Raw genomic sequence first — 13,816 nt, 5'->3', positions numbered from 1 at the left:
TGACCTTGAACGACAGCCCCAGCAAAGGAAACTTCACAGCACCGACACCCCAGTTACCTTCTTTGGCACTTTCCGGGCTACCAGTATAGAATCATCAGGAATCTCTAGTCACACCTATTTTGTGACCTCAGTAATTAGGCCTTTTGGATTATGTTCTTATTTTCACACAAATAACAAGTAAGGCTTTTCAGAAAATAAATGTGGTATCTATTCCCATACTGAGGTTATTCCTATGATTCGCAATGTTTTAACTTTTAAAAGAATTAAACAGTTCTATTTACAGCGGTGTAACAAATTTTAATTCAAAATAGACACTCTGAAAACAATAGGTAAAAAAAAAAAATAAAGTTTAACAAGCTCTCTTTGAATTTACAACAGAGTACACCAACAATCACAAACCAGTTTCACAACTGCCTCAAATATGCACATTATAGCAATTACATGCAAGTATTATATTTTTTAAAATCCACATAGTAACATTGTATCTCTTAGAGGCTGTCACATCCTCCAAATATTTCTACCTAAAGATAGAGTGAACAGGCTCCTCTGCTGTGTGCCACCAGAAATATGACTCACCATCTCAACTGGCTGGTCTCCATGACTGGTTCTGGTGCTTTAAGTTTTTTCTAATATCGTGTGGGGAAAAAACGAGGTTTAACATCCACAGGACAGTGATAACAATGGAGATTCTTTAACAACATGCCACCCCATCCACCGGGAAACAGCTTCCAGCCGAAACCAGCTAGAGAAAAGCCCATTTCCCCACTAAACGTGACCTTCAGAAAATGTGGTCAAAGACTTACTGTACCAACCATAGAGACTTAAATCTCAGTCTGCAAACTTCACCGTGTCCCCTGAAAACCTGTGCTGAAATTTAAGTTAGTATCCACACTCAGGGGCAATAATTTTATTCCTGAGTATCATAGTCCTTCCCTTTCACTAGTTTATGAGTAGTTAGGTTAGGAGAAGAGTTTTGGGGTGCATTTTTTCAATGTTTATTCTAAAGGCACTAAAAATTTATTGTTTTACCTCTGAATGGAGAAATGACTTAGCATATCAAAAGAAAGGGAAAATCTACACTGAAAAATATTTCTGCATCTACAGAATAAATTTATTTGTAAAATAACTCTTGATTTATGAGCTACATACCAGCATACCAGATGTCAGATTCAGTCTACTTTTAACAAATAAAAACATTTGATTTTCTATGAGTTATGGGTAAAAAAAAAAAAAAAAAAAAAAAAAAGCCATTAGGACAAACCTAAAAAAATGCAGATCAAAATTATAATCTATAAGCAAAGATCTAAGATCTTACAAATAAATGAGCGTAAGTTAATGCACTGCATCCTCAAGGAGCCTTATACATACATCACAGGGATTTGTACCCACATCTCTGAACACTCACTGTACCATCCGCTGCTGCAGGGAAAGCTGAAGGAAATCGATGCTTCCTCTTGCAGTTAAATCAAGTATTCTGAAAAAGGCTGAAATGTCCTTAAACGAAAAAGCAAATTATTTATAGATTTCGTTTCTTATCATACAATACTGACACTACTGGGAAAACAAGGCGTGCATGAAATATCAAAAGATTTCATTTACATGACAGAGAAAAAAACCTGAAAACAATTGTTACAAATCAGACTGCAGGAAACAATAGATGTGAAATAACTAGTGGCTTCCTGGTAACAGGGGTCTCTCCAGCACCTGAAGTAACTCTGCAGAGCAGCACAGCGACCACTGAGGTGGATTCACCAACACAGTGAGGAAAACACTGTGAAATTTCAACCGAAAAAAATCTATCTACTACTTTAGAGTTACTTTTTTTTTCTTTTTTACAAGTTTTATGGTTCATATTCAAAGTTCAATCTATGTTTCACATTTTTAAGTTCAGACATATCAAAGCCTAAAAGTACAGAAGGCTTGTGATTTTTTATTGCTTTCATGCAAATATACCTTCTTTTTCCAAAAAATGAAGCCACATCAATTTTCCACACCCAAAAGAGTGAGGATAACAATTCTATTTCCTTTTTACTAGGATATGGTTTCTTATGGAAATAATCTTTAAGAAACTGCTTCTTTTCTTCGTAAGAGCGGCCTTCGTATTTTTTAGGATCTAACGCTAAAATCTGAAGAGCCTCATCCTTGACAATAGGTCCCTCTGTTCTGCTTTCATTCCTTTGTCTTTTAAAAGGCACAACACTTGTAACCTTTTCCGGACCTGGGGCTGCATCCGCATTCAGGATGGGAGGCTGCTCCTCCCCACGCCGCAGGTCTTCGGCCCCCAAGTGGCCATCAGGCAGCTTTCTCTTAACAGAAAAACTGGAATCATGTATCACTTCACCGTTGACTAAAAGCAGTTCACTGTTCTGAATAAAATCCGGCTGGACTTGTAGGTCTGAGCTGCTGTCCTTAGGAGCACTCCTGCAGCGCACCAAATGGACAGCGATGGCAGCCAAGGTCATGTTTCCAGTGTAGACTCCACAGCAGTGGATGCACTTGAAGGCGGGAGACTTCAGGACCGTGTGGACTGTGGGCATGATGTGGTGCCTCTCCTTCAAATGCAGCTCGTAGGCCTCCGTTGTCACAAAGGGGCCAAAGCAAAAGGGGCAGGTGGACACTCGCTTGCCAGTGCTCCCAGGGGTGCCCTCAGCCTGAGGCCTCACCTTCACGTACACAGGCACCAGTGACTTGGAGTGTATCCCAGCCAGGATTGCCAAGTAGACTTCCCGCTCCCCAAGCTTCTCCTTTGGCAATATGGTAATGAAATCAAGGTGGGGAAAGAGCAGGTTGCCATTGGCATCGACATCTAATTGAAAACCTCTGTTGCTATAATCCATAGGCAACTTCTTCTTCCCCAGGTGCCTGTTCCTGCTGTGCTCTGAAAGACCTTTGATATCATGGAAGGTGCATGGACAGAACAAGCACCCCAAGCCATGCATCAGCAAGTGGTGTATAAGCTCCTCCTCAGAGACCAAGCATTTACAAGACAGACATCGCACCGTTTTCTCCCTCATCCACTTTAGAAATGGTGCGCACGCTGCCAGTTTTTCAGGCTCAAGTTTCTCGCCAGACTTGGACTCGCTGTGCTTATGTGCTACCTCCATGTGGACCTGGTAGACGTTGGACGGAAAGAGCTCATTGCAGACGGGGCAGGTCTTCCACTGCTTGGCCTGTCTGAGCACCTGGTTTGTGTCTGTGGCAGAGGAGGAGGCCGGAACAAACACGCTCTGAGCAGCAGTCACCAGCACTGGAGGAGAGGGCATGCCGGGCATGGAACCGGCCATCGGTGCAGCTGCACCTGACGGTAGGAGCTGGATGGGCATCTGGGGCGGAGCGACAGTCGCAAGGCCTCCGGGGGGAACCGGCAGAGTGACAGACACGGGGGCCAGCGTGTAGGTCGGAATCCCATTCACTTGTTTCCCTGTAGGGATGAGCTGTCTGAGAATAGAGCCTGATGTTAGGAAGGTGGTGTTCTGCGAAGCACCAGGTCTCACTGGCTGGTTCACAGGCAGAATGTTGGTGCCCACAGTCTGGTTGAGTTGCAAGACCCCAGGCCTCACTGGCTGGCCCACAGGAAGAACTCCCGACACAACAGGCTGACTGAGCTGCAGAACCCCAGAATTCATACCCTGGTTTACAGGCACAACAGCCGAGGAGGAGACTGTCTGGCTGGGAGAAAGCAGCCCAGATGGGACCACCTGGCCTGCAGGGAGAACCCTCAGTGGGGCTGTCTGGCCAGGGGGAAGAACCCGTGATGGAGCTGTCTGGCCCACGGGGAGAACCCCTGACTGGACCATCTGGCCAGTAGGAAGAACCCCAGAAGTGGCTGTTTGCCCAGGGATAACCCCTGCAGGAGTCATCTGGCCTGCAGGAAGGACTCCAGACGGGACTGCCCGACTCACAGAAAGCACCCCTGGTGAGACAGCCTGCAGGACTCCGGGGGTGACAGAGGGACTCACAGGAAGAACCCCAGGCCCAACAGGTCTGTTTATGGGTCCCACAGGCTGGGTGAGGGGTAAAACCCCAGGGCGGACAGTCTGATTTATGGGGAGGACACTAGTTCCAACAGACTTATTGACAGGTCCGACTGGCTGACTCAAGGGCAACACAGGAGGATTCACAGACTGATGAAGTGGGACCCCATGAGAAAGAAAGACGGGCTGAGGTGCTGGGGGCTGCAGGGTGAGGCTGTTCTGGCCCACGGGCAGAGGGCTGGAGACCAGAGTCATGTGGGATTGGCCAGCAGCAGGCGGGGAATGAGTGAGGCTTCCAGGGGCACCCTGGGCCACAGTCACTGGTTGTCCTGCGGCTGGGCTCGGACTGTTCTGTGGCAAAGCAAGATGGAAGCAAGGAGGCGGCGCTGGAGCGCTTGGAGCACTGCCGTTTGCTGGTGCAGCCAAATGTGCCGCTGGTTTTGGAGCAATGTGCGTTTGCTTCAAGAGTCCAGTCCTCTTAATATGTTCTGAAATCACAGATCTAAGCTTATTCTCCAAATCTCTGTGTATGTCTGATGTCAGAATGTGATACATTAATGCATCCTGGCTGCTGGCATTGGCGTTGCACTTTTTACAGAAATATTTGTCAGGTGGTGGGATCTTCTCTATAGAAAGAGTATCGTTAGTTTTCGGTTGTTCATCCATTTCCTCAGTTCGCAGGCCAAAGTAGGAATTAATTAAGTAGTGAAAATGGGCTACCAGCACATGCTTCTTCATGCTGTAGTACAAAGTGTTTGAAAAGTTACATTTTAGACATGTGAAACTTATCACATCACTCCTAGATGATTTAGTTTCACCTAAAATATTCACTGTGTAGTTCTGAACTTTCCGCACAGGCGCATGGAACATTCTGAAGTGCCTTCCCACAACTTTGGGCTGAGATGCAAATACACAGTTTGGGCAAGGGATCACCAGCTCTTGGTCAATTTCATCTTCATGGTAACGATGTAAATGATTTTTAAATGAAGTAAGCACCTTTGTAGAGTATTTACAGAGGCCACAACAGTATGGCTTTGTTCGGTATCTCTGTTAAAAGAAAAGAAAGCCTTAAGCATAGTTGAATAAACTGTCAGATGCTAACCTTCCACAGTCCCTGAGGACTTGACCCCTTTTCTCTTAATGTGCTAGGCATTTAACCTGACTTAGTGTTTTCTAACCCAGGGGTTGGTAAGCTTTTTCTGTGAAGGGCCTGAGAATGCTTATGTTAGGATTGTGGACCATACAGTACAGTCTCTGTGGCAACTACTCAGCACTGCCATTGTTGTACAAAAGTCCCCAAAATAATGTGTAATTTATGTTCCAATAAAACTTTATTTACAAACACCAACTTGAATTTCATATACTTTTCACATGTCACAAAATAGTATTGTCAATTTTTTCGTAAGCATTTAAGAGCCTAACAACTGTTCCTAGCTCATGGGTCGTGGCTAATTTATACACATCTAGGATTTGGCTCACACTCACGATTTGCTGACCCTTGTTCTAAGTCATCCACTAAAACCACAAATACAATTACTTAGTCCTGTACTTTGAATTATTAACAGCATCAATTTTAAAAGCTTCATTAATTTTCTACAAGAGAAAGTATTTTCTCCCCCTTATCCCATTTCTCTTAATTCCAATGTTATTTTTGCTCCAAATTCTAAAACCTCTGGAATTTATCCACAACTAACCGAACTTTCAAACTGTTTTACTATCTTTCTACTTCCCCTATTTCTAGAGAAGGTAGGAGTCAAATGGACAGTGTCTGGCCCATGCAAGTACCCAATAAACTATCTGATAAATAGTAAAGAAAGTGCAACTAAGCCTAAACTCACACTATGGATGACCCTAACATAAGGATAAGGCCACAGAACGCAACACTGACCATATGGAATTTCTATTTAAGGCACGTTTTGGGGAACTTAACAAGTTCGGGGCCTAAAAACACATTCATACAACAGGGTGCACTCTGTTCTAACATCCAGTAAGACTTGCTGGTTTGCAATAACTTGAGAGCACACTGAAATCTCTGGTCTCATGACAGAGTCTTGAGAACCCAGAGCTGATGAACCACAAAACACCCGCTCCCCAGTTCCACAAACAAGGAAGCCAAGACCTAGCTTCATCTAAAGCCCCCGAGCTCACTGTGGCACTATCACAGTGATCAAGGGTTAATTCTCATCCTTTCCTAAATCTGTGTGCTCATTATCACTCACACTCACACACACACACTTCCATTCTTCAGGTTTTTTTTTTTTTTTTTGCACAGAGTCTCACTCTGTCACTCAGGCTGGAGCACAGTGGCGTGATCTCAGCTCACTGCAACCTACACCTCCCCGGTTTAAGCAATTCTCCTGCCTCAGCCTCCTGAGTAACTGGAGTTACATTATAAGATATTTTAAGAATTCAGATGAGAAAAATCAATGAGGCTTAAGATTCATGAAGTCAAGATCTGCTAAACGAGGCATCCTGTAGTAGCCACAAGCTGTGCTCAGGTGAAGGACAACTAAATCCCAGTGGTTTCAAGGAATCTTGCATCTCATGGTAGAGAGGAGAGTGTCGGGTCACAGACTGAAAAACGGCACTCAAAGGAAGTGGGCTAACAAAAATTATCTTTACAGAAAATTCTGACAAAGCACAGCCTGAGCAACACAGTGAGACCCCACCTCTACAAAAAATAGAAATAAAAATAAATTAGCTGGGCATGGTGGCATGCACCTGTGGTCTCAGCTACTCAGGAGGTTGAAGTGGAAGGACACTTTGAACCAATGAGGTCAAGGCTGCAGTGAGCTAAGATTACGTCACTGGACTCCAGCCCAGGCAACAGTGACACCCTGTCCCCCAAAAAATAACAAAAATTAAAAAAATTCTGACAATGACTAAATTACTGAAATATGTTAAAGCCCAAATTCCCAAGGCCAGCATGAGTTTTACAACAGAAGCTGGTGAGAGGGTACAGCCAAGTCAAGTCTGGGATGAGCTGAGTTTGATACCAAAGAAGGTGCTAACAACTGGTGGCAGAAAAGGTGTCCCAGAAAACAGTTTGATGAGAATTCAGCAGTATGGCTCATGTTTTAGCCTGAATTTGCTTAAAAGTTTGAGGTTTCTAATTACTTAAAATGTCCCTTGATTCAGAGGTCTACATTTTTATTTCAGTTTCTGAAACCAGGATGTACATTCACGGTATGCACTTAATGCAGTGGCATTTTGTTTTACTCAGAACAATTATTAAATCAAACGTCCTTCTTACAGCAATGACATCTTATAATCAAGGACAAACAATAGTTTCACTGCATCACTGTATCAACTCTGCACTCAGAAAACTCTCAGAGCATCAGTAACCCTGCCTCACCACACACTATACTTGGTTTCTTGCCACTTCTCTGAAAGGTTGCATTATTCCTCCTCCCCATTCACTCACCAGCAACCCCAATACATGTGATGTTCTTTAGACCACATTTACATTCATTCCTCACTTTTGAGGAAACATGAAAAACAAATACAAAAAATACATACCACTTTCTTTCCAGAAGGTTCCCAGAGAGAAACATCTCCCCACGATGTGTTATGAAAGTATTTCTCTCCTGGATCAAAGCCTTTAAGGTCCTTTTAAAAAGGGAGAAAAAAAGAGAAAGAACAATATGTAAATTCGGAAGATAAAGAAATATTTAATTACAACCTGATGAGATTATAAGGCCGGGCACGGTGGCTCACGCTTGTAATCCCAGCACTTTGGGAGGCTGAGGAGGGTGGATCACTTGAGGCCAGGAGGTCGAGACCAGCCTGGCCAACATGGCAAAACTCCATCTCTACTGAAAAATACAAAAATTAGCTGGGCATGCCGGGCGCGGTGGCTCAAGCCTGTAATCCCAGCACTTTGGGAGGCCGAGACGGGCGGATCACGAGGTCAGGAGATCGAGACCATCCTGGCTAACACGGTGAAACCCCGTCTCTACTAAAAATACAAGAAAATTAGCCGGGCGAGGTGGTGGGCGCCTGTAGTCCCAGCTACTTGGGAGGCTGAGGCAGGAGAATGGCGTGAACCCGGGGGCGCGGAGCTTGCAGTGAGCCGAGATTGCGCCACTGCACTCCAGCCTGGGGCACAGAGCAAGACTCCGTCTCAAAAAAAAAAAAAAAAATTAGCTGGGCGTGGTGACACAGGCCTGTACTCCAAGCTACTCGGGAGGCTGAGGCAGGAGAATTGATTGAACCCGGGAAGTGGAGGTTGCAGTGAACCGCACTCAAGCCTGTGAGACAGAGCAGGGCACTGTCGAAAAAGAAAAGAAAAAAGAGAGAGAGAGAAAGAAAGAGAGAAAGAGAAAGAGAGAGAGAGAAAGGGGGAGAGGGGAGGGAAGAGGGGAGAGAGAAAGAGAAAGAAAAGGAAAAGGGAAAAGGAAAAGGGAAAAGGAAAAGGAAAAGGAAAAGGAAAGGAAAGGAAAGAACGAACCTGATGAGATTACTCGGTACCTTAGAAATCCACAGGGGAAGAGAGAAATGAAAGTGCAGTCACCCCTCGGTATGGGGACTGGTTCCACGACCACCTGGAGGCACCAAATCCAAGACTGCTCAAGCCTCTTATGTTAAATCATGCAGTTACTTGCACATATGTAACCTATGCACATCTTCCTACTCACCTTGTTTAGAGAACAATGACAAGAAAACAAGTCCGTACATGTTCACTACAGATGCAACCATCCATTTTCTCCCCCAAATATTTTCAACCCACAGCTGGTTTAATCAACAGATGCAGAACCCCTGGATATAGAGAGACGATAAAGCTCTCAGCAAATTTTGATGGAGTACCCTTTAAGTATGAGAACTGAGGAAAAGGTTGAAATAATCAAAGTCAAAATTACAGATTCATAAGAAATAAAGAGGAGACCTCCCAACAAGTATCTACATCCTTTAAACGTATGCAAAGCCTAAACGTAAGGATTCTAAAACCCATGTAGCTTCATGAGTACATATGAAGAAACAAAAAAGTACTTCAAAGTAAAAGAATCTTCATCTGGGTTGGTTCCAAGTCTTTGCTACTGTGAATAATGCCGCAATAAACATACGTGTGCATGTGTCTTTATAGTAGCATGATTTATAACTCATCATTTATATTAGGTATTTCTCCTAATGCTATCCCTCTCCCATTCCCCCCACCCCACGACAGGCCCCAGTGTGTGATGTTCCCCGCTCTGTGTCCAGGTGTTCTCATTGTTCCATTCCCACCTATGAGGGAGAACATGTGGTGTTTGGTTTTCTGTCCTTGCAATAGTTTGCTCAGAATGATGGTTTCCAGCTTCATCTATGTCCCTACAAAGCACATGACTCATCCCTTTTTATGGCTGCATAGTATTGGCACGTGTATACATATGTAACAAACCTGCACGTTGTGCACATGTATCCTAGAACTTAAATAAAAAAAAAAAAAAAGAATCTTCATCTTGAACACACTCTTTTTAAACTATGCCTTACTGCTATTGTTCAATCCATTTGTCTTAGGGAATGAAAGAAAAGTATTTTTATCTTACTCTTTAAATATTTTTCAAAGCAGTTAAAGATCTAGAACGTGTAGAGGGTTTTTTCCTCAGATGGAATCAATCATTTTTCACTCAAAAAGTTACACTTGCTAGAGAGAGAAAACTATGCAAAAGACCTATAGTGTAGACAACAGTGTCAGGAAAAACCTCACAATCAGCTGAAAGAGGCAGCAGTGTGAGAAACACAGTGCATACTGGAGACTCTCAGGGGCAGGTGAACACGGAGAGAAGAGGAGCACACAGGTCCTAGAAAGGGGTCCAGAGGCCAGAAATGCATGAGCCAAGACCTCCCACAGGAGCAGCATCCTCAGAGCAGGGGTTCAACGGCTGACTTCCAAAGCCTGCTGGCAGCAGGTAGGGAAGGGAGGAAAGGTAGAAGGAAGGCCTCCACCTTGCATTCAGGTAAAATGGCCTAAGACAAAATAATTACAAGCTCCACAGAACAGGAATCTACCTCACCCTTTTGTAGTTATCACTACTTCAACCCTCAAATATTTCCTTTTGGACTCTGGGGATCCAACCATGAATAAGACAAATGGGATCCCAACCTCACAGAGTTTCACAATTGAGAAACGCAGATATTTTGTAAAATTTTTCTTCACAAGAAAATACTGTCTTTCATGGGTGATAGGTGCTATGAATAATAACCGTGAAGTGGTAAAGGAGTATAAAGCAGAGAGCTCCAACTGTGTCTGCCTGACCCGAGCATGACGTGGGCAGGGGGCTGGGGTGGCTAACACGACAGGGAGGGGACAGCAGACAGAGAAAAACAACAAGGCCTGGGGCAGAATCCAGATGCAGGGCAGCAGAAGGTTTTAGATAACAATGTTTTAAAAAGTGAAAATCAGACACTAAGTGAGCAGGCGTACAAGAAAAACATTTTCCATTTCTATCTAAAATTTTAAAGTCCATGTGGCCCAAGATTACTTTTCTTCTGAGTTGAAAGAAGTAAAAATCTACTCCTGTTTTGCTCTCAGCTACTTCCCAAAGCGTGTAGAAAGTGTAGTCATACAAAGCACTTCACCTGTGCAGCACAGCTCACTTGTTTAAAAGTGCAAACTGTATTAAGAAGTGAGCATAAAGAGGTATCAAGTCCACAATCGCATGGTGTGGACAGTCCTGTGAGGTAATAGTGCATTCAGAATTAGCTCACGACGCCAACTGCAGAACCTACAGAAAAGTACAAGTACAAATGCTCAAAAACAAATGAGACAAATGCTCAAAGAAGGGCCCCACCCTCACAGGCCCTTTAGGGGAGGGGTCATGACAAGAGCACCAGGAGCACCTGGATGCTGTAATATTTGAGCATCAGAAAGACAAACGGCTGGAGAGACCCAAACACACGAAGTCACAGGAGAGCCACAGAAGTGCTCAAGAAAGAAAAAAAGGCATTTCACGAATCACCATTTGGAAAGGTTAACTAACTACTCACTTTGAAAAGTGACAGCTCAAAGGAAAGGATAAAACTATCCTGCCTTTCCCAGAGAAACCAAACAGTCCCAACTGCTGAGTAACAAGAGTTTACAGAAGAAAGTCTGCTAACAATCCACAAGTGACAGAATCAGAAAGACCTCACTCACAGCAAGTCCCCCAGTAAAACCACCATCTAGGACCAGGATTATCAACAGGTGTTAAATGCATTGCATTCCAGGCCACAGAAAGAATGTAATACACACAAAGACCAGACTGCCGCCTACTGTAGTGAAGCAACAAAATATGACTGGGGTCCCTGAAGTGACACAAGCAGCACAGAACATCATATATATATATTCTAGCCCAAAATGCTTAACTTGAATCAAGTGGGCCTTTCAGTAGAAGTTCTCATTTAAAAGCAGCTCAGGGGACAGGGGACTAAGCTGAAACAACACTACAAGAAAGTCAGACAGATCTGGACGCAGGGGTATCTCTGCAGGACAAGAGGCTGGTCTGGCCAAGGGAAAGCACTGCGAACCCAACCACTAGATGGAACAGGGTCCACCCGGTTTCTGGCTTACATAAACCGAGTGTAAAAAATGTTCTGGGGGTCGCGTGCGGTGGCTCACGCCTGTAATCCCAGCACTTTGGGAGGCTGAGGCGGGCGGATCATCTGAGGTACAGAGTTCGAGATCAGCCTGGCCACATGGTGAAACCCCGTCTCTACTAAAACTACAAAAACTAGCTGGGCATGGTGGTGGGTGTTCCTAATCCCAGCTACGCGGGAGGCTGAGGCAGGAGAACTGCTTGAACCCAGGAGACAGAGGTTGCAGTGAGCCGAGATCGCACCACTGCACTCCAGCCTGGGTAATAAGAGTGAAACTCCACCTCAAAACAAAAACAAACAAACAAAAAAAAGTTCTGGGTAAAACTGAAGAAATCTGAGTATGGACTGTGTATTAAACAAGGTGAACATGTAATACATGACAGGACAGAAGAAAGTGAAAAAAGCAAGTGATAAAATAGCTAATCAATACAATCTCATGGGAAGAACGATAACATACAGAAATAAACAGCTAAACAATACGATGTTAATGGTGGCAACTTCTGAATGACAGAAATGTGGCATTTTAAATTTCATTTTCTAATTAAAAACGGTTACCTGCAATTTCAAACATTCATATAGTATTATTTTTATAACAATGATTACTTTCAATACAAAAAAATACAGAAAAATAGTTAATACAATTACCTTTAACTCTACGATAGTATGTGGCTTATCAAGTCAATTCAGAACTAACAAGAAAAAGACAAGTTATAAAAAGATTTCTTGGCCGGGCGCGGTGGCTCAAGCCTGTAATCCCAGCACTTTGGGAGGCCGAGACGGGCGGATCACGAGGTCAGGAGATCAAGACCATCCTGGCTAACACGGTGAAACCCCGTCTCTACTAAAAATACAAGAAAATTAGCCGGGCGAGGTGGCGGGCGCCTGTAGTCCCAGCTACTCGGAAGGCTGAGGCAGGAGAATGGCGTGAACCCGGGGGGGCGGAGCTTGCAGTGAGCCGAGATCGCGCCACTGCACTCCAGCCTGGGGCACAGAGCAAGACTCCGTCTCCAAAAAAAAAAAAAGATTTCTTTTTTTTTATTTATTTATTTATTTTGAGACAGAGTGTTGCTCTGTTGCCCAGGCTGCAGTGCAGTGGCACAATCTCGGCTCACTGCAGCCTCCACCTCCCGTGTTCAAGCAATTCTCCTGCCTGAGCCTCCCAACTAGCTAGGACTACAGGCACATGCCGCCACGCCCAGCTGCTTTTTGTATTTTTAGTAGAGACGGGGTTTCACCATGTTGGCCAGGCTAGTCTTGATCTCCTGACTTCATGATCCACCCACCTCAGCCTCCCAAAGTGCTGGGGTTACAGGTATGAGTCACCACACCTGGCCAAGTTATTACAAAGATTTCTACTGAAAATTAGGTTATTTTCAGAACTATCTTAAAAGATGAAGTCCTTTATTCTGATTCCAACAAAGAGCAAAAACATTTGAAACAAAGAGAAATAAGCATAAACACTAGGAAACACAAAGGAACTTTAAGTACATCTTAAAAACCAGCACACAAGAATCTAAGCCCAATTAGAAGATGCTGCTAGAGCAGCAGAAATGAATAAAGAAGGCTGGAATTAAGAAGAGCCCCACAGTAATTATGAAATCATTATCACCCAATAGAAAGCAAGAATTCACTATTTCAAAATAGACAAAAGAAATAAGCCACTATCCCACCATATTGACCTTGTGATAAATTTGCACAGGGTCTCCTGAAGACTTTTTCTGAGCACTGATGCTCTCGTGTGAGAAAACCAGTGGGACTTTTCCACTGGTTCACTAGTGGGAACCACTGAAAGAAGAAGGTAAAACAACTGTCAAAATGCCAGAGAGTCCACCGGGAGAGGGGAATGACCCCTTAATACAGTGACGTGAGTCAAGCCCTCACAGCGAGGTCTGTCTCCACAGTCCCAGGCCGTCCAGACCCACTCTAGCAATGCTTAAAAATTCCAGGTGCCTTAAACATGTTCTAGAACAAAATCCAAATATATTTAAAGGAAACAACAAAATCTAGCACCCATAAAACACGATGTCCAGCATGTAGCCAAAAACTACCAATCAGAAAACAAAAAACAAAAACTGCCAGTCATACAAAGCAGCAGAAAAATATGACCCAACACCAGGAGAACAAGAAATTACAGAAAACATGAATGCAACGAGAGAAGTGAAAGACAGTGAAAGATGGATGGTAAACTGCACTTCCACGAACGAAAAATGCACTATCATGAAAAATACAACGCATGGGATTAAGAGCAGATTAGACGCTGCCAAAGACTGGTAAATCTGAAGACAAAG

The 13,816-nt window shown here is 43.9% G+C and overlaps 1 protein-coding gene across 3 annotated transcripts in view; it reads right to left on the bottom strand.

Annotated features, from left to right (window-relative positions):
• Window positions 1-280: 280 nt before the first annotated feature.
• Window positions 281-13,816, bottom strand: part of ADNP2 (ADNP homeobox 2) — a 30,026-nt gene continuing 16,490 nt past the window's right edge. For all 3 annotated transcript variants that reach the window (XM_003914524.5, XM_017951894.3, XM_017951893.3), the window contains exons 3-4: window positions 7,494-7,583; window positions 281-5,021 (exon numbers count right to left, since the gene is read on the bottom strand). In XM_003914524.5, coding sequence (XP_003914573.2) covers window positions 1,842-5,021; window positions 7,494-7,583 — 3,270 coding nt within the window. In that variant the 3' untranslated portion in view covers window positions 281-1,841. The remainder of the gene's footprint in view (window positions 5,022-7,493; window positions 7,584-13,816) is intronic.

The sequence above is a fragment of the Papio anubis genome, chromosome 19 (genome assembly GCF_008728515.1).
Source record: "Papio anubis isolate 15944 chromosome 19, Panubis1.0, whole genome shotgun sequence".
NCBI lineage: Eukaryota > Metazoa > Chordata > Mammalia > Primates > Cercopithecidae > Papio > Papio anubis.
This window is presented reverse-complemented; position numbering and strand designations above follow the sequence as displayed.